Source organism: Dermacentor silvarum, chromosome 5 (assembly GCF_013339745.2).
Source record: "Dermacentor silvarum isolate Dsil-2018 chromosome 5, BIME_Dsil_1.4, whole genome shotgun sequence".
NCBI classification, from domain to species: domain Eukaryota; kingdom Metazoa; phylum Arthropoda; class Arachnida; order Ixodida; family Ixodidae; genus Dermacentor; species Dermacentor silvarum.
Window position 1 is genome coordinate 39,031,313 of NC_051158.1, and position 21,094 is coordinate 39,052,406.

Below are 21,094 nucleotides of genomic sequence, written 5' to 3' on the forward strand. Positions count from 1 at the left end.
CCGCACCTTGTCGAACACCACAAATATCACCGTCGCGCACCACACATCACACCACGTAATAGCCAGCGAGGTTGCATTTCGAATCCAATCCAATCCTTTCTGACGCCAATGCACTGGCGATGTTTTTGTTAGCTGTGCTAAGCTGTGCTGTTCACTTTGTTTCCTCAAAAAACCAGTTGGAGGTGTATTACACAAGTTATTCACGCTCGCACGACTATAGTGCCTCGATGCAAGGTGCCTCGATGCATGCGCGTGCATCGACCACCCTCGCTAGCTAAAGACTGCAGCAACGGTCCGCATAGGCAGCATGTAAGCGGACCGCGTTTCTCGCTCCGCTAGTCCGCTTGCGGCTAAGCGGAAGGCGCATATGCATTCGTGCTTCCGCTCCACTCAGCAGCTAAGCGGAGCGTAATAACGCTAAACTAAAACTGTCTAATACCTTTGGTACGAGGGCTATTTTTTTTTTCAAGGTCCGATCGGTTGCGAAATGAAAACCACCGTGAAAATCAAAGCTGTTTTATTGGAACATTTAGATACACTTTCCAGCTACTTCTCTACATAAGTCACCGCTCCGATTAAGACATTTGTTGTAACGTGGTACCACCTTTTATATACCCTGTGCTTTCAGCCAATTCTGTATGCTGGTCTTCAGCTCATTGTCTGTGTCAAACTCCTGTCCTCCTAGCCATCGTTTCACGTGAGCAGAGATGTTAATAGGAGGGAGCCAAGTCCGGGCTGTACGGTGGGTGATCAAACATTTCCCATCGAAAACGCTGCAGGAGCTTCGTGGTTGCAGCTGCACAGTGCGGCCGTAGATTGTCACGAAGAAGGACAATGCCAAATGACAACATTCCTCTTTGCTTGTTCTCAATTGTCTTTTGTAGACGTTCAAGAGTCATGCTGTACGAGGCGGCAGTGACGGTCGTGCCACGTTCCATGAATTCCACCAAGAGAGAGAGAGAAACAACTTTATTGAAATAAAGATTGTGCATGGTTACTGTGGGTGGAGCCCCTCTTCCAGGGCCCCACTGGCTATTGCGGCAAGAGAACACCATTACTGTCCCAGAGCGCAGTAGCCATACACTTTCTGCTGGAAAAGGTTCGCTAGAACTTCTTTGCTTTTGGGGAATCAGAATACATCCACTGTTTGGATTGCTCTTTTGTTTCTTCACTTTCGAAACGGACCCATGTCTCGTCCCCTGCGCCGATTTTCCAAAAATCTCCATCATGGTAGAACTGGACAAGTGTTAAGGCTGTGCCCATTCGCTGTGTTTTGTGATGGTCATTCAGCATCTTGGGAACCCACCTCGCACAGAGTTTGCGGTACTGGAGTCTCTCACTCATGATGTTATAGAGAAATGACTGAAATTTCGGGCAATGAATCACTCAACACAGAAATTGTCAATCGATGATTTTCTTGAATCGCCCGATCCACTCGCTGAACAAGATCATCGGTTGACACTCACTTCCTTCCCTACCCGCCTGCATCATGAACGTCTGTACGTCCTGCTTCTAAGTTCCTGCACCACTGCCGTTGCACAGCGGGGTTTGCATACTTGCCACTGGATTCTTAGAGTGTCACAGCCAGACTTTATTAAGAGGATGACCTGTCATTAATAGAGATGGGACTGTAGATATACCTAGTAGGAAGCTTGATTGTTTGATGACCCTTCAGCAGAATTGCAAATATAAGATCTTGCTGCAATTGCAAGCTTCGGAATGTGGGAAAGTATTCAAGAACGGCAGACACGTGGCAGGTCTGCCAGCTTCGAAATTTTGTTCAGCTTGGCGTCACGTCATAGGTCTTAGTAATGGCTATAACCGGCGCCAGTCAACTATAGCTGTTTACTAGCAAACATAAGCACACTACATTCGAAAATAAACAATAAACCCCAGGGTCGTACACGTCCTTGAACCCCCCCGAGATCGAAAAAAAAAAAGAAAGACATTCAAGAGCCCTTACAACTCCTTGACAATAAATGTGCTCCTTTAATTTCTTGAAAACTTGTGTTGGAGGTGGATTGCGAACATTCGAAGAAGCAAATATACCCATAGTGGCTATGCCATGAACACTGTCTATCAGGAAAGAAAGAACACTATAGATTTTATTATGAGAGTGTAGCTAAACGATTGCAGTGTGGTGTGTCCACAGCCACCAACGACAGACTTGTTTAAATCACTGCTGCCATCGTAGAGCTAGACGAAGCCAAATCAAGCGACTTACCCCCGTATTCCGAAATGTATATTAACTTGAAGCCCATACTGGACTTGATATAAACGAAGCCTGGCGTCAACGTGCAGAAGACGCTCATTGTGTTTCCTTAGGTGCTTTCACAATAGACGCCATTTAGATCAAGTCAAGCATGGGCTTCAAGTTAAGCTGAACACGGAGGTAAGCCATACCACCATTTTGTTATATTGCTTGTGGGTTCACACCACAACCATCATATATGGCTTCATTTTAGAGCCGTAGGCTCTAGAAATGCCTGGCGGAACGTAAGTTTCAGCCTTCTGGCTTTAACACGACATTATTACAATGGGAAAGTGACCTTAAGAGCTTGACGCATGTGTCCAACTCAGCAGCTGTTTAGCTACAAGAAATTTCAGCTATGGAGATTTCATATACTTTCAGGATATGTGCACGAACAAGGTCTGTTTCCACCTCCTTGAATTTTGGCCTTCGGCATCCTTGAAATCCTTGAATGAACCTTCAATTTTGAGTCAAATGTTCTGTACGAACCCTGTAACCCAATCTGACATTTCAACTTTTTTTCTTTTTCTTTACAAGAATCTAAAAGTTCAAAAATGACAAAATATATGCCCGACGTAAAAATGTCATGTTCAATGCCGCGCAGCTTGCACGCGACATTCAAAATGCAGACGTTTTGTTTCTCTCAGTTAATAAAGGCAGAAAGAAGTCTAGCATGCCCGAGTATTTTTACTTAGTGTATATAGCTTTCAGCATCTAGTAGTTAGCCACGGAGAAAGGAATTCATTTGCGTGTTATTCTATTACAGCGTATTAGACAGGGGACAAGACAGCGGGCACACACAGTGCATTTCTTGTCCCCGTCTAACAAGCTGAAAATTACCTCTATAATGCAGACCCAGCTAGCCCAACGACCAACTTTGATTATTCTGGGCATTGCCCAATACCGCCATGTTGTCGAACTCGACATTTTGTCAGCTCCGATTGGCCTGAAGGACGGCTGTGCCCTCTCCGATTGGCTCAAAATTTCACCATTGCAAAATTTCACAACAGACTATTCTGAGCAACCTCCTTGATTCTGAGGTTCTGTTCTCGACACGGATATGGCGGTTGCACGGCCGCAATTGGCTCTCTGATTGGCTGTCGATAGGTCACGTGTTTTGAAAATTGCGAAGCGAAGCGGGAAGTCTTGCAAAATGCAATTTTGCGCTTTCATCAATATGACGAAACTTGACACGGAGCTGCAGAATTTCTTAAATGAAACTTTTTTTTCTGTTCCTTTACAGCTGCATTGCTGTGTTAGCGCTTTAAAAATAAAGTGAATGGTAGCGTGCAGAAGCCCATGCAATGCACCTCCAATTTCGCGAATTTGTGGTTTCAAGACGGTCCCCATGACAGCTTGTTGATTGGCTGAAGGAATGTCACATGAGGAGCGTCACAGGAAGGGCCGTTTTCTTAAACGTCAATTTCACGTTGCATGACATTTCGCTGGGCTGCCATTACAGAGATCTTTTACCACAATTTTTGCTGCGACGAACCGCGCTAATTATGGTAATGAGCGGCCATACGACAGTTGGCTGCCGAGAGGCATGTGTATAGCCGCATTTTCCCCGTCGTTTGGGGCCATGAAAATATTTTGTTAATAATTCGTGCTCATAGCATTTGCACCACTTTCCTGCGGGGTTTGCATATGCATTTTCAGCTATCATTTTTTTAAAGATGAGTTTCTTTATAATAATATTAGTTGAACATTAGAAATATTTTGCGACCTTTTGCACTTCTGCCGTTATCTGTGTAATTCATTCGTAAATTCCTGCCTTCTCCTGATGAAACTTGCTCATGCGCCATGCGGACAAGTCGAGTAGTACTATGCAACATATCGCCATGGGGCAGAATAACATGTACTGCGTCGAACCGGTTCAGCGAACCGTTATTATTTTATTTCTCCTAACCGGAACGAAATCGGAGCACATTGAACCCTACCCAAACTGGTATTCTTTCCGTTTCGACAGCCTGAATTTGTGTGCATTTTGTGCAATTGAGGCCTTCGCCTAAAAGCGATCTCCCTGTTAAGATACCGTGGCCGGAATATGCAAAAGCACAAGTTGTGGCGCGTTGTCATATTGGCCGGAGAGGTGCCCTGCTACATTTATCGCGATAAAAATTGGCCTCTTAAGTGAGTAGTGAATATAAAGCATTCTTAGGTTGTAGAAACTCGGCCACACGCTTTCCACACGTAAAAGGATTGCAGAATGGCTGGGAAACACTTTAACCCTATAATATGCCCAATGCATCATAAATGCTACGCTGAGTTTGATGCCCCAAAATGCTGAATTGCAGCACGGGGAACATGATGCAACCCATAGTTGCATTCTTATACGCTGAAGTGAAGTTTCAGCTGTGGATATAGTTAACAAACCAATGACTAATTAATTAATCAGTACAGTGATTGAGTTATAACAGAAAAAAATTTTTTTCTACATATGTACTTCCATGGCCAGAAACATATGTCAACAATTTGTTCGAATTTTCAGTTAATGTTAAACTGTGTTTGGGCATTACACGGTAAATCTGACTCTATAGCTCGCGTTGAAGTGCCAGTCCTGGGATGATATTGTGGACATCGTCAAATTCCGCCATATTTTCGAATTGCGCCATCTCGTACGCTCCTATTGGCCCAGAGGGCTGCTAGGCTCTCTCCGATTGGCTCAAAATGTCGCCATTGCTGAATTTGACAATGTGGCGGAATTTGACGATGCCCAGAATCAACGTTGGTCCAAAACAGTACCCCTGGTGTCGTCGATGTTATTTTGATGTCATGATGAGCAAAATTTGATAACGTCGTGAAACAATAAGGCTAGGTATGATGATGCTGCTAAAAAAAATGGCGTGACTGCTGCGCGCATTTTTTCCCCGACTACACTGGCCTGTGGCTGCTGCAGCGATAGTAGAACGGAGCGAGTCAGTGCATCATGACGTCATATGACGCATTATATATATATATATATATATGTGTGTGTGATGTCATATGACGTCATATATAAGAACCATGACTGGTTCTTATAAAAAAGTTGTTTTTTACTGTTGGGCTAGTAATACGGAACAAGGAAGAGAAAAAAGGCAAAGCATGAGGTATACTGTTGAAGGATGTTCCGATGCTTGCCAGTGGGCCTCTTCGATTATCCGTCCCCTGACAGTCCCGGACTGCCAGAGGCGGTGCTTTCAGCCAATGAGCGTCGCGTGCTGCAGCTTCTCGGACAGTCCGGGACTGTCAGAGACGGATAATCGAAGAAGCCCAGTACTTCTTCAAGGTTCTGAATGCTTGGACCGTGGCCTCAGAGATCGCGGTGGCGCGATCTCGGAGGCTACCGTTTGTACATGGCGCGATCTCAGAGGCCACTGTTCGGACATGCATCGATCGACAAGTCGAAAATTTAATTTCGTGAAACCGGCCCTCGCATGTGTAATCTCTGCCACTATTTATTGTTTTCCGGAGATAGCAATACTTGGGGCGTTCGCCCAACGCGCCAACCCTTCGGTCTCTGTGCACGACGATGCGTCGAAAATTGGCGTCCTGCTCAGCGTGCACCAGGACGCGCCCGCCAAGTATAAAGGTCTCCTTTGCACCCTAGTAATAGTTCGACGGGAACGCCTGGCCGTATCTCTGCACCATGGCGCTCGCGATGACGTGGAGCATTCCGTACTTCCCGAAGGCCACCGTTTGACCGTCGTAGTTGAAGTTTGCCTCCCACGCGTCGTCTCCGAGGTCGTCGAACACGACGCATCGGTCGTCCGGGTAGGCGTTCAGTAGCTCCTTTATCTGCGAACGCCGCCATCGCAGGAAAACGCCCCCGTCCGTTTAGCGGCGAGGCAACCACATGACACGCGTATTTAGGGCTTCGGCACGCGAGTATCACGCGGCGCACGATTTGCCCGTACTTTTTGTACGTACGTGTAGCTGTCACACCTTGCCCTAAATGATGCTTAATGTGAGTTAGGCCTAAAATACTGCGAGGCTTGAAGCTGTTACTGTAAACAAATAATTAGATGCTAACAACCAACGCCTCCTATAAAGATTTAGGAAGCGTTGTAACAACGTACGTGTACCTACTCCAAGCTCGACAGCGCTTACAATACAAAGAATGCACATTTACACACATTTATGAGTAACCGACACAATCTTTTGCCTTATTATGTAGACTCTAAAATGTTTATAGGAAAATTAACCGGCCCTGAAATAATGGTAATGTTAATGTGAGGAGTGAGGACGTTTAAAAATGGTGCACGAACACTTTAACAACAAAAGGTTAACCGGCACCTTTTGCCCCAAATAGGATATGCTCTAGTATAGTGATGCTAATACGACCCCCAATGCGTGGCCCCTTAAAGTTTACATCAATTGAAACAAAATTTAGAGGAGCAAACAATACTGCGGTGCCAGGCGACATATATGTTAATTACGGCACAAATAGCATGTACCCTGGCGCCGAAGTGTTTAGTGCACTTGCATACCTCAGTAACATTAATGCCATTCCTACAAGCCCAACGAAAAATAAGCAAGAGCATCGAAGCCTGCTCGGATCTTGCCGCCATTTACTGCACAGCTATACTCACCGATATAATAGTGAGAAAATGTCCAGCTGGTGCTGATTGACCCAGCCTGCGGCCCGCTGGCGAAACCATTCTCGAAGGCTATGCATGCGTTTAAAGCATGCGCCGGAAGCAGTGGCGGAGCCGGTAACACTTCAAGGACGCCATGTTTAAAACACTACCTACGAAAAGCTCCTGTGGCGGTAGCTCCATGGAGGTAATTTTTTCCTTCCTCCATGGGTAGCTCAGTGGCTATGCCTTTTGCGCTGCTGAGTACGAGGTCGAAGCATGGGTCGAAGGTTCGAACCTGGTGGTCACGGCGGCCGCATTCCGATGGGGGGTGAAAAAAAAAAAAAAAAAAAAAAAAAAACTGTGTACCGTGCATTGGCAGCACGTTAGAGAAGCCTGTATATAGGTGGCCAAAATTGATCCGCTGTTCCCCACTACCGCGTGCTCATAATCATATCGTGGTACAAGCACGTAAAGATGCTAGAATATAATTATCATTCCGAGCTGGATTACTCGAAGAGGTTGACGATACTTGCACGAGAAATTAAAGTGCCTAATTCACAAAGTGAAAGTAAATCACTAATAAAATGATCAGCTAATTACTTTAGGGCACGTACTGGAATTTACGAAGTGAAGTCAGCGATTTCTAGAGTATCCACTTTGAAGGAATTTCGAAAATAAGAAGTTTCTAGGTAAGCGGCGTCAAACTTGCAGTAAAAAAAATCACTGCTGCTAGTTTTATGCTTAGAGTAACACCAACCGCTCACGCTGGTTTTAAAATCTTGTAAAAAATATGTTCAAGGCAACGTTCGCAAAGCATCTCACGTTTGAAAAGGGACTGACAACCGATTTTTATGGACCCAGTTGTTTATGGCGCAACTAAAAGCTCACCCTCGGTAGTGTTTACACCTGCAGCGGTTACTTCCAAAAGCTCGTGGAGATTTTGTAAGCAGAATTTTTCGATCTGAGCAGCCTCTAAAAAAATAAGAGTCCGTCCTCCAGCAACGCTGAGAAGTGATAGCGATGACGATAGCCCGCCTCGCAAATTGCGAAAGCCGCTCTTCGTCCTGCTTTCACTGGAAGGAGTGTAACTGTGGTTAACCAACCATATTGTCACCTTTCTAACCACTTTTAAAGCTAAATGGACTGGTGCAATAAGTTTGCGTTGTTGTACAGACTTACAGTTGCACCGCGTTTTTTCCCCCAAGTACACGGCTACCTACGTCATGGCTGGCTGGCCCCCGGCGGCGTCGTTATTTTGTCGATAGACGAGCCAAGCCAACTCATCGAAAACGAAGGCGAAGGCAGCGCCACTTTTCTGCTCACTACAAACGAAGGCTTATCTGCACATTGCAAGTTAGAAAAAATTATAATAGAAAGAATGTTACTGCATCTCAATATTAATAAAAAGACCAGGAACCGCGCACACTAGTATAAGGTCACGTGGTAGACCTCACAAGTGTGTTCATGTTTTTGCCGCGTGGGGCGCCAAAGGTAATTTTTCGCGACTTTTAGTGAAGAATTAAAAATATAAATCCACGTTTAATGAGAAAAACAGGGCCCTTCTATCCAATACGATAGACGATCTTTGCATCAGCGGGGTTGTCTCAATTGATGTTCTGAGCGGTTGTCTGTCCCTTTAAAGTAGTATTTACATCATATTTTCCACTTCGAAACCTCGAAATCTCGCCTTGAAACCCCTCAGAGCGCCCTAAAGTTTCATTTTCGTCCTCATGACGTCTCGACACAGGAGGTGGGACCAAGTTCACCACGACGTTTTGGCACTCAATCCGGCTCGTTCGGTGGCCGGTTATGCTGCTTGAACGCAACGAGTAGCTATAATAAGGCTAGATATCATGATGTTGCTCATTAATGAATGAGTAAGAGCGCTTCGCGCATTTTTTTTTTTTTTTTTTGGCCGCACTTGGGTGTGGCAGACGCAGCGACCACAGAAACGGAGCGAGACCGGTGTATCATGACCTCATGAGGTAAGTTTTGTGACGTCAATTTCGTCTACCTCGAGAACAACAAAACTGAAACTGGTTCGTAGAACCGAGTAAATTATTGTGTACCCTGACGCTTCTCAGTTCATCTCTCTAGGGCGTAGAGGGATCGGACATTCACATTTAACGAAATAGGCCGTGCACAAATCTACGCCCCAGCGACGGCTTCCCCCGAGTAACCGAAACAAATCTCGTAGGCTATGCTTTTGTTCACTGCATACGCCAGAATTAAGCAGTAGCAGAACCGGAAACACATCAAAGACGCTGTGTTTAAAACACTACCTACAAAAAGACAAGTTCAGGACGTAATGTCGGTACTTCTTCAGGTCCTTACTGTCGTTGCCGAGGGCATAAAGAAAGTGACACCCTTTGGGGCTAATCTTGTCCGCAAACAAATAACGTCATCTATGTTGCGTTGCTTTCCTTTTTTTTTTAACGCTGCGCGCCCGGTAAAGGTAACAACCGACATGCACGGTATCAGCATATGTCGTAGTAGCAAGCGGAGAGTTTTTTCAAGAAAGGAAACGCGAGCATCGCAGACGCTTGCGCTTATTGTTCGGCGACAAGATACACCCGAAGGCTGTAAACTTTTTTTGTTATGTAGGTTATGGGCTATAGGCGATGCCCAACTTTCCGTGCCCAGTTCCTCAGAGTAACAGAAACAGATCTCAAAGGCGATGCTTTGCGGATTGGATGCGCCGGAAGCAATAGCAGAAATGGAAATACGCCATTAGCCGCCATGTTTTGCACGTCACCTATTTCCGCGGACGACACGTTCAGAAACGTCTACAAAGCGCAACCGACCAACGGGAGCATTTGGTGTTTATCCCACAGCGCATTAGACAAGGACGACAGAAAAGGACACACTCAGAGCTGTGCGTGTCCTTTCAGTGCGATAGCAATTATATGGACACTCCTAGCGCATTTCTGCCGTGGTCGTGGACGTCGCCGTGAGGTTCCGTATAAAGTCCAAAAACGCTAACATCGTCGCCGCGTGCCGTAAGCTGTATGTGCGACTACAGCGGTAGCCGACGATAGCGGCTCAATCTCGCGCGCGCGAGGGAGAAAGGTGGGGTGGAAGCGCGCTTCTGTCTTCTTCTGTCGCGCACGAGGCATGGCAAAGGGCGGGGCGGCATTACTCCGGCGGTGGCCGCGCGGGCGCCGTATCTTGAAAGCGATCTGCGTTGTGGACAAAGTGCAACTAGTGCCAGTAGCTTCGTATGCGCTGCGCCTTCGACGTTTAGTTTGCGTTCAAACGAGAGACGGCACGAACGCAGTCGCTGCTGCTGCTGCTGCGCCTCCTCACTCCAGCGTTTTGACAGCGAGTTCCCGCAGTCATCGAGCGAGATGTGTTCATGTTTACGAGTGCACGCGTTACACCGTGCTTGTTAATTTAGTTAGTAAGCGAATGTTTACAAGTTTATACGGCCGATAAGACTACTCTCCTTAGTTCATATAGCTGTCTACTAATTTGCTATAGCAGTCGATGCTTCGCCTTTCGGGCAAAACTGCGACATTTTTTTTCTGTCGTCCTTCTCTGATGCGCTCGGAAAAACACTGATTGCGCAAGCACCAACCAGCCCAACGCTCAACCTTGGAAAAAAAGAATGCACTCGCTGAAGTTTGTTTAGAGCTTGCTCTAAATACGAGCATTTATCCGAGCCAAAGTGTAAGCACCGTGTTGCAGACGTACCTTGTAATCGAGCGTACTGGCGTCGTCGTAAGCGAAGAACCCCTTCAGGTTGCCCGCGACGCGCAGATTCCAGAAGTGGGTGTGGGTGGGGTTATCGAACTCGTACTTGAAGTCGAACTCTTGTAACGGGTATTCCTTGGTGCGGTTGTCTATGGTAGTGAACTGCTGACGCGGCGTAGGAAGCGCCACGAGAAGTGGAAGGCACAACGCAGCGTATCAGACTCCGAAAAACAAACAAACAAACAAACAAACAAACAAACAAACAAACAAACAAACAAACAAACAAACAAACAAACAAACAAACAAACAAACAAACAAACAAACAAACAAACAAATGACTTATTTAGTAGAAATTATAAATGACTACTAGCAAACACATTCATTCAAGTATAGTAGAATCTCTATCACACCCTTTTCGCATGCGATATCCTCCTGAGACCCGAACACAACGATGCGATATAATCGCTCTTCAAGGTGGTTTTTACCGTCTACTGTTGTGTTATTAACTTGAAAACAAGTTTTACATTTTATAAACCACGCTTAGATGCCAGAACATGCGTCTCCATGTACGTCAAGATTTCATCTCCTCATGTTTGCTGGGGTAAAAACTGTATTTCATTGCTTAAACGCAGAGATGAAGATGGAACTATAGGTGTATAGTACATTGCCATGTTGCTGGCGCGTCCGGTATTTTCACGCAATCTCAGTGATTTCGAAACCCACCTCAAGTTTGCTTTTGGCCATCTTGGACGACACAGAGGTCTAGATCGATTGAGTGTCAAATTCCTCGAAAGCGGAAGACAAGAATATGAGTAAACCACTTCTTTACAGTCACGCGTTCACTGTAAATTATATCCAGAAACAATGTTTTGCGTAATGACTTGCGAGTGAACTTATGAAAAATGTAGAAGGCAATGTGCAGTGTATTGTACGAGGGGTACAATAACATTTATGCATTTGTGAAAAATGTTGCGTGTAACGCTATAAGAGACAGGAAGAGAGCGGTGTGGATCAGAAAGCAAACGGGTGTAGTCGATATTCGCTAGCTGGCATTAAGTGAAAAAAAAAATGCCGAGCAGGCCATGCAATGCGTATGGCAGGTAACTGGTGGACCATTACACTTGTAGAGTGGGTGCCGAGGGATAAAGGATGAAAATTGGTGAGTACTAAAGTTGAGAAGGACAAGCTATTTTAATTCCACACTAAAGCGGGTATCGAAATGCGGGACCTGGAGGGATCGTCATTAGAGAGTTTTAGTATAGCGGAAAACGCTTACGTTAGCGTTAGCGTGCGACGCAACGCTAACGTAAAGGAAGGCTGCACTGCGCGGTACGAGGTAGTGTTTTAGAATAGCGGAACGGAGCAAAACGCTAACGCTAACGCAAGTACACTTGGGCGCCATCTCGAGGCGGATACAGCAAACATGAGCAAACCCTCTCGTTAAGCCTACTCCACCGCTAATCGAGAACGTGTATCGAAAACAACGCCCATTTGTTACCTGTACGCTGCTGTCGAAGCATCCTCGCACAAATCTAAAGCAAACACGAGCATTAGTGGGGAACGAATGAGCCGAACAGTGCAGGCCGACGACTCGATAGATCCGAAGTGGACGGCTCTCGCTTCAACAGGCGCCGCCATCTTTTCCTACGTACAGAATCCCTTGCGTGCGTTAGCGTTCAACGCTATATTCCGGAAATAGCGTACGTACGTAAAAGTTGTGGCTGCGTTTACGTTCTGCGCATGCGTAGTTTGCTGCACGCAACGCTAACGCGAACGCTAAATTCTTGCGTTTGCTGTTTTCCGCTATACTAAAACTCCCTATTATCGCAACGTCATGGCAGACCAGTTTTCTGACGTCGTGTATCAATGAGGCTAGCTATGATAGCGTTGATAATTAAGAAGGAGCACGATGGCTGTATACGTGTCTATATATGGCACTCCGATTATAATCATCGTCATCAGCCTATTCTTTACGCCCACTGCAGGACGAAGGCCTTTCCCAGCGATCTCCAATCACCCCTGTCTTGCGCTAGATGATTCCAAATTCCGCCTGCGAATTTCCTAATTTCATCACCCCCCCCCCCCCCCCCCTAATTTACTGCTGTCTTCGACTGCGCATTTTTTTCCATTGGCACCTATTCGGTAAGTGTAATGGTGCACCGGTAATCTGCCATACGCATTACATCTCCTGCCCAGCGTCATTTTTTTTTTTTCACTTAATGCCAACCAGCTAATATCGACTACACACGTTTATGCACACCGCTCTCTTCCTGTCTCTTAGCGTTACACGCAACATTTTTCGTTCCATCGCTCTTCGCGCAGTTCTTAACTTGCTCTCGCGCTTCTTTGTTAACGTCCAAGCATTTGCCCCATGTGTTAGCACCAGTAGAATGCAATGATTGCACACTTTCACCACGTAACTTGTGCCAAAATTTAAAGGGGCCCTGAACCACACCTCTGGCTTGGTGAAATAACATGGTCCGTGGCTAGCATACGCTGCTGTGAACATCTCAGCCAAGTTTTGCTGTCGTAGGCGGTGTGTGAAGTTATACCTTTCTCTCAAACGCTCTCGTTTCAACAGAAGCCATGATCCTCACTCTCTTTCGGTGTACTTTATTACGTGATAAAGCACATTCCAATACGCGGCTGCTGCTATTGGTCGCTGCGGTCGGCTACACCGCGGCCGCCGCGGGGTGCCGCTAGAGCACTGCACGGGATCGGGCTTACCCGAAAGCCCGGGCCCGGCCCGGCCGGCCCGGGTAGGGCAGTTTTTTCGCAGGCTCGGGCCGGGCTCGGGCACGGCATGTGCTTTTTTACCCGGGTCCGGGCCGGGCTCGGACTTTCTGGTGGTGTGATGTAACGTGAAACGAGTTATCCTCCCGCGTCTCGACCCTGAAAAACATGTCTTTTTCGGTCTCAGGCCGGGTTCGGGCCGGTTTGGAGCCGGGCTCGGGCCAGGCTCGGGCCGGGCTCGGCCCTAAGGTAAAGGGGTGGCGGGCCGGACCGGGCGGGTAACGTAGATTATTTTCCGGGCCCGGGCTGGGCCCGGGTTTTGCCATAAAACTTTTGGTCGGGCTCGGGCGGGCAGCCTAACGTAAAAACGGGCCCGGGCCGGGCCCGGGCTGACAAAATCGGCCCGTGCAGTGCTCTAGGTGCCGCCACGAGTCTACTGGCTGCTCGCTGTGAACGACCGCGTTTGGCTTACGTTTAGCGCGTCGTAGGCACAAAAATCGGAAGTCGTGGCGCCTGCATTAACTCGCTGTGGACAATCGCGTTTGGCTTACGTTTAGTGCGTCGTAGGCACCAAAATTGGAAATCCTGGCGTCTGCGTTAACATCCAAAATGAAATTTCACCTGCGCGTCCACGGTGACATGTCGAAGGCGGAGCGTTGTGGCCCCGCCCCACTCCGCCGTAGCGTTCGCAGGGCAAGGCATTGTGGAAGGAAGGGGAGCACAGCGGATGCCGTGTTTGATTGCCAATAACTTCGCTTCTGCTGAACGCATTGAAGTACTTTTTTTTGCGGCAAAGTATTTCTGAAATAGCCTATTTTCACTTCAAATGTCTTTCTGCCACTGGTTTCAGGTTGAAACCCGAACGCCAAGGGCAAATTTTACGGGTGATCTTGATATCACAACTCGGGCATAGCTTACATTTTAGGCCTATACAACCAGCTTTTATCTTACAAATAGCCTAGCGCTTGCATTAGCAGAGCAAATTTATTAAGCCGTGAGCGGACTCCACTTGGCTCGCTTCTCCTTCAGAGGTGAGGGGCAGGTGCACTGCGTTTTTGTGGGACGAGCTTGTTTGTAATTCTGGAGGTTAATTGTCACCAAGCAGATTTAAAAAGAAAACTTGCTTGGTTTGTCACCGACTACAGTCTAACCCAGATATATCGAACTCAAAAGGGGATCGCGAAATAGTTCAATATATCAATAATTAGAAAAATAAAATATATTATACAAAAGTGTTGAAGGGGGATTTTACCGCTGTTCGTTATGCGCGACAATTAGTTATATCCGGGTTCGATACATTCGGGTTCAACTGTACATAGCCCGACTGCGGAAGAATTTCAGACCTATATAGCTCACCCTATAGCGATAGAATCGGATGACGCTGTCATCCGAGTCTTCCATATCCACCCTGAAGTCGATGTCGCGGTTGAGGTTCTTGGCGTAGTTTATCGACGAGGAGACCGAGAAACAGAGCTTGTTCTTGCCCAGGACCTGCTTCCAGCGGGGGAACTCCTGCAGCATTCCCAACTGCGAGAAAGCAGCGAAGTAAGCAGATGTCGCGGTGAACTTCGCGAAGCAATCCTAGTTTGCAGACACCGACTCGGAATTGGATATACAGTCGAGCGCCTTTACAACGAACGATCGCCTCTATACAACGAAATGACCTGTATAGCGAAGAAACCATTCTGTTCCGGCTCCATGGTGAGCTGTGCGCTGTAAAATAATTTACACTCTTATTCGCTTTTAAGGGCGTGGATTATTTTACAGTGTGCGTTGCGCGACCTTTGGATTGAAGTGACCCGTATGACGAATGATTTCAGGCCCCAAGCACTTCGCTGTAGAGGCAACTCGACCATAGTGCGCATCCAACTTGGTTGTATTGAACACTGCACTATGAAAAGTGTTCAGCGTTTGTCAGTATCAGTTTTTCTTCGAATTCGGGGGCTATTTGTAGGTGTTCATTTTTTCCCTTGTGAATCGATGTTTTTTTTTTTCGGTGTATGATTTGAGTGCCAGAGAGAAATCGGTGTTTATCGGGGCTTGTGTTGTAAAAAAGCTATCGTTTAATTGCTGGAGAAAAGAATAATGCACCTGACATTACGCAACTTTGTTGAACACATAACAAACACTCTACGCAATTAGTTCTTGCACCTACGGGTGAAAATAACCACTGAAAGGCGACGCTTTCAGGAGCATGAAATTGATACTTCTAAATACTTGAAAGGATTAATGCTTGGAAACCGTCATACTGGTAAAGAGAATGGAATGGAACGGGGCAAGGAATGTGGTTTAATAGAAAGAAACGACCCCAAGGACAGTTCAGTGCGACTGTGTTCCGAGTCAACGAGATAAACAAAACAAGTAGGGTACAAGTAGGGTGGAAGTAGGGTAGCAGTGAGATAGAACGTAGAAGCTCGAATTCGGGGCATTTAGGTTTTCGCCGATTCAAAGGAAACCGCCTCGGGGGTTAGTTCCCGGTGTTTATCGGCATGTACCGAAAACATGGCACCCTAAAGTTATTAGCATATACCTGTCAACCTTTGAACTTTAGAATTCGTAAAAAAATCCAATGGACGAGTCTCGCGGTTTGGGGTTGAGGGGCCGCACGGCTTTATTTTTTTAACTTGTTCTGAGCACACGCTTTCGGTGGGATGCGTACGCATTTTTAATAACGATGATTTACCTTTAGACGCAGCGCACAAGCCGCAGCAAACAGCAGTGATCGAAAATTTTCAGACAGTTTCCGCTTCCCGGCAACTGCAGCATACGAAGCAGGGAGTGACGTAGCTACACTTTCATTTGTTTTTACATACATCTTTTTTTTTGCAAGCTTGCGCTGATAAATTTAATTTAATCAATGTCGCTCAATTTGGCTTTCGGTGTGGCTGTTCGACAGAATTTACCCTTTTAACTAGGAAAAATTTTATTCTTATAGCGTTCGAAGGAAATCAATCAGTAAGAGGCTTCTATACATAAACTTTTCCAAGGCGTTTGATCGTCTTAATTATGTAACTTTACTAAATAAATTACAAATGTACGGTGTTCGCGGTTTACCGTTAGGTCTCATAGCATCATACCTCTGGGGTCGTATGCAAAGTGTACAAATAAATGGCCATTTATCCTCACACAAACCCATAAATATGAGAGTTCAAGGGAGCATTTTAGGTCCCTTACTGTTTAATTTTAATATTAATGACATAACAAATATTAGTAATAAACCAAAATATGTCTTATACGCAGATGACACAACACTGATATTCTGTTCACAGAATTCCAAGGGTAAAACCAACGAGGTAAATAGCGTTCTCCAAAGTCTCAGCAAGTAGTACACTTTGAATTCATTAGAAATAAATGTAAACAAAACAAAAGCTGTCCTATTTTCACTCCCTCGGGTAACCTTCTCACTAACGGACACACTGATTTTGGGCGATGCTACCACAAAAATTGTTGATACCGTCAAAACTCTTGGAGTCTACTTCCATAAAAATTTGTCGTGGGATACACACATCTATCATCTCATCTCTCGCACTTCCCAAGTAATAGGTGTACTAGCTGAATCATTTTTTTTACTCCCTGCCAGTATGAAACTCCCAACTATATCACGCATTATTTTTCTCTCAAGTAAGCTACTGTTTTATTATCTGGGGCACCACGACAATAACAAATATAAATAGATTACACGTGCTACAAAAGAAAGCCATCCGTCATGTAGCTGGGGAACACTAGAAAGCACACACCGCACCACTTTTCATACGTTTTTGCATGGTTTCTCTTCGCAGCTTCTATGCATACAATTTAGCCCTCAGATATAAATAAAGCCTTAACTTTTTTGATGAAACACTACGTTCATCAGCAGAGCTTAAAATAAAACCACACCCTTACCCATACCGAAATACCGAGAACTGGATTACACCATACGCATTTATTCATGAGTGAGCAGATGCTATGCCTCAGGCTTCCGAAACGTTTAAACTACCTGCTGGAACATGAAATAGATATTGTATACACCAGTAAGAAAGCACTCAGGATGTTTTTCGCGTGTCTACAGCCTTGTATATCAATGAACAATTGTATTTCGTCTACTTTCATAGTGTTTTTTTTTTGTGAATTGTGATTACGCATATTGAGTAACATGTAATATGCTGTTGCCTTGCAAGGGGGGGGGGGGGAATCCCCAAGGAACAATTTTTTGTTCGGGCCTCCTCCATTTTGTTAATGTGAAAAAAAACGGCATAAAATTTAACTGAAGGCGAATGCAATTCAGTGCGGACAATAGCTCTAAAACGAAGAGAATTCCCTTTTCGTAAAACTTCATGGCAACATTCGTAAACTTGTATAACCTAGCCTCAATTTGTAAAATTCACAGAAAAATTCGAGAAATTTGGCAGGTATATGGTTATAACGGTGCCACACGAAGGCACTTTGGATCGCGATCGAATTTCGGCCATCACAACTGCCTTGTTTTCGCAGCTGCGGAAGGGAGTCAATGCGACTGAGAAATTCGATCTCGTTCGTCATCGAAATTAGTGTTCCGTGCGACCGCGATCATAATTTACAAACCTAATATTGTGATTATAAGAGTGACCGAGCTACTGGTTCACATTGCAGCGACTGGGGCGAAAAATATCGCTGCTGCCGCGCGCGTCGCTGAGCGATTTTCGCTGCTAGCTTCCACATGCGTCGACGACGGCGTGATTACCTTTGGAGCGATGCTCCGCTACGCTAAAACTCTCTGATTGAGAGCTGCAGCTTGTCCACAAACTTACTTCTGGTAAATTATGGAATTGCCAGGTTACTGGAGACGTAAGTGTGATCGGCCCGGGTTTGTGGCGCCACCTGATATCGCAGAGCTCAACCAGACCATACACAGTGCTACAGTTGCAGTAACCGAGTGTATTCTACTTTACTGCTGGTGATCGACAACTTACGGGCAGCAGCATTACCATGAAAACGTCTCCAGCTATTTTTTTTCGACAAGAACACTCGTGCAACAAGAAAACGGTTTAAGCAATTGTGGTTAGACAAAGCGTCCAAGGCGTTAATGCCACCATCGTTGTTGCAACCCGGTAAACCGCAAACGGTATTACCGTTTGCGGTTTACCGGTTACCGGGGAGGATTGTTACCGGGTTACCGGTAACTATCTGTTAAAGAGAAGATAGTTTTAGCTTTTTCCCGAAATTATCGCAGTTTACGGAATACCACGTTACGGGTGCCGTGGAAGGCAGCAACAATGCTGGCAGCGACATCTTTGCGGTTATTTGTCCACCCCCAATCAGTTGGGTGTTCTCTTCGAAGAAACAACAGCAACAACAAAGTAAGAGACTGCACGTAAACGTTTCCGTTACACCGCAAGCGCGGACAGAAGTCAGAGTTGGCTGAAACCACTCGGCGAGAACACTGACCATGCCTCGAATGCCGGGGAGAATTCCACGAATCGGGTTCGGAGGCGATGCCCAAAGGAAACGGGGGCTGTTACCCACGAACTGTACCGTGTTGGGTTCGTCGGTCGTGTTGCTCGTGCTGAGACCCACGATGTCGGCGAGGCTGCGATTTGGAGTAAGCGCGTGAGAGAGAGAGAGAGAAAAGGTTCGGCAGGTGTTGCACTTTTGCAACACAAGCAGACGAAAACCTCTTGCACGTTTGGTAATACGAGGGCAAATCAGATAGTCTCTCGCCCATATTGTTTAGCCAAAGTACGGCTGTAAACGGGAAGTCAACAAATCCATTCCCAGCGGTGGACCTTTCTTGGACCGGCCTGGCCTTATCTGCCGGTAGCTCCGCGGCGCGGCGCTGCTGTGCCGTGCCGCGGAGCTGTCATCGCGAGGCGGAGGTTTTGCGGCGTACACTCGACGGACCATCCTCGAGCTTCAACAGCTTCGCTAATTCACAAGGGTATGTGCCATTGCGCTTGGACCCTTACTGCACTACCACCAGGATCGGCCCACATTTAGGCGTTACACCTGACGGCAAATGCCCAGGTTAAACAGCTTCGCTATTAAAAAGGAAAAGGATGCCAGTGACAGGTAACCTACCGATATTAGCCACAAACTCCAGTTTGCGGAGCATGAAGTTTCGTTAAGATTTGCCGCCTCAATAAAGCCATCGCACAATAATCGCGCCAGGCTGGTTCAGAACTTTGCCGGCTTTAATTTTTGAGAGCTAGCAGAACGCGCAAAAATTCTAAACACCGCTATAAAATCTCAAGCAGGCAGTTACCTGAGGATGTTCTTGACGTGCGCCTCGATGATGGCGTCCGCATCCGGCCACACGGCGCCGGTGTGCAAGTAAGTCCAGTCAGGCGGTACGATTGGCTTCGTTTGGCCTCGGAAGATGTTATCCTGGAAAGATCAAAGAAAAATATGCCGGCTAATGTCTCATTCTTCGGAGTGACATTCCCCGCGAAACAAGTTATAAACCCGAATGTTACTGTACCCAACGAGCAAACTATACAGCCCCAAGCAACAGTTATCTAGCAGGTTTTAATTCTCGCGAAATCGGTCTAAATAGATTACACTGGCTCAACCTTGGACAACGTTGGCTATGCATAGATGACAGCGTTGTACTTGCATCGGGCGTACATTGGCATCGATTTTACTGATGCATAGTGAAAGCACCGGTGGAGTTGTGTTGCACTTATGTCATTACTTAGTACGCATATATTGTGTTATATAGCTCTGTATGGTAGCTTATACATGGGCTACATAGTCTGTAAGTGCGCGGTGACACGAAGACAGGGATTATTTGTGTCCCCCTATTGAGATAGAGTGTAAGGCCTTCATTTTGATACGAAAAGGAACGTGAAATGCACATTCTCTACAAACTCATTAAGTCAGCCTGTCATCACACTTCTGTAAAGCAATACAGCAATGCATTATCCGTTCCTCATTCACAAATAAGAGCAACGTCACGGACGAAGTGCCGCCGTCGATGTGGATGCCTTTCGCGGCGTTTCGTGCTATACGTAGGGTATCTTATTCACTCTTTACTTGCTAACAAAATAAAAAGTATCGCCCATGGCATGTAGCACAATTCTACATTCACGAACTGGGTGTGACATTAAAAGGTGGACACTATTTGCACGTTAAAAACGGATTTACGATTTTGATCCAGCTGGGGTTGTTTAACGTGCAACTAAATCGAATCGAACGCACGAGCGTGTCCTCCGAGATCACAGTGACCGCGGTTCAGTCTCGGAGGCAACGGGCAGCCCTAGCATTCGTGCTTTTCGCTCCCCATCTAAATGAGGCTCCCGCGACAGGAGTCGAACCTGCGACTTCGAGCTCAGCAGCGCAACGCCACAGCCGCTAAGCCGCCACGGCGGGTCCGACTCAAATACCGAATATTTTCACTTTATAAACGCACAGATATGTAAAAGTTACGTGGAGCCCACGGGGCTGGCAAAAAGAATGGAAATAGAAGCTCATTCACGCGATGCGTAATACATACATTGGCTTTAACAACTGGACGTCAGGTCAGCCGAGAGGAGAGACATGTTAATGTGAGACAACGGAGACGTAAACTATCTGGTGACCAAATGACTACGACATCGATGACTTACAGGATTCAGTAACGTCGTAGTCATTTGTACGTCGTAACTCGTAACAGTCGTAACTCGTAATGTCGTAACTCGGACATTGAGTTACGACAGCGACACTAAAGAGAAACACCGAATCAGGTTAGACTGATGAAGTAGTCTATAAGAAGCCAATTTTCGTAAATTTCGCGCTAAAGTAGTAGAATAATGTAGTAGATTATTAGAAGAAAACACGAAAGCCAGATTTTCATATTCCACCCCCCCCCCCCCAAAAAAAAAAAAAAAATTCCCGCCGGAGCATCGAGGCGCGAGAATCAATCCCA

The 21,094-nt window shown here is 46.2% G+C and overlaps 1 protein-coding gene across 2 annotated transcripts; it reads right to left on the reverse strand.

Annotated features, from left to right (window-relative positions):
* Positions 1-5,674: 5,674 nt before the first annotated feature.
* LOC125945345 (uncharacterized) lies at positions 5,675-19,585 on the reverse strand. 2 transcript variants are annotated; one of them, XM_049667108.1, is made up of 5 exons: positions 19,454-19,585; positions 18,640-18,781; positions 14,593-14,763; positions 10,504-10,665; positions 5,675-6,028 (listed from the first exon to the last, which is right to left on the reverse strand). In XM_049667108.1, the coding sequence occupies exons 2-5, from the start codon at positions 18,640-18,642 to the stop codon at positions 5,837-5,839; spliced, it is 528 nt and encodes a 175-aa protein (XP_049523065.1). In that variant the 5' UTR covers positions 18,643-18,781; positions 19,454-19,585; the 3' UTR covers positions 5,675-5,836. The 2 variants fall into 2 exon arrangements, with proteins under 2 accessions (XP_049523065.1, XP_049523066.1); XM_049667109.1 differs by lacking the exon at positions 18,640-18,781.
* Between the last annotated feature and the right edge of the window lie 1,509 nt (positions 19,586-21,094).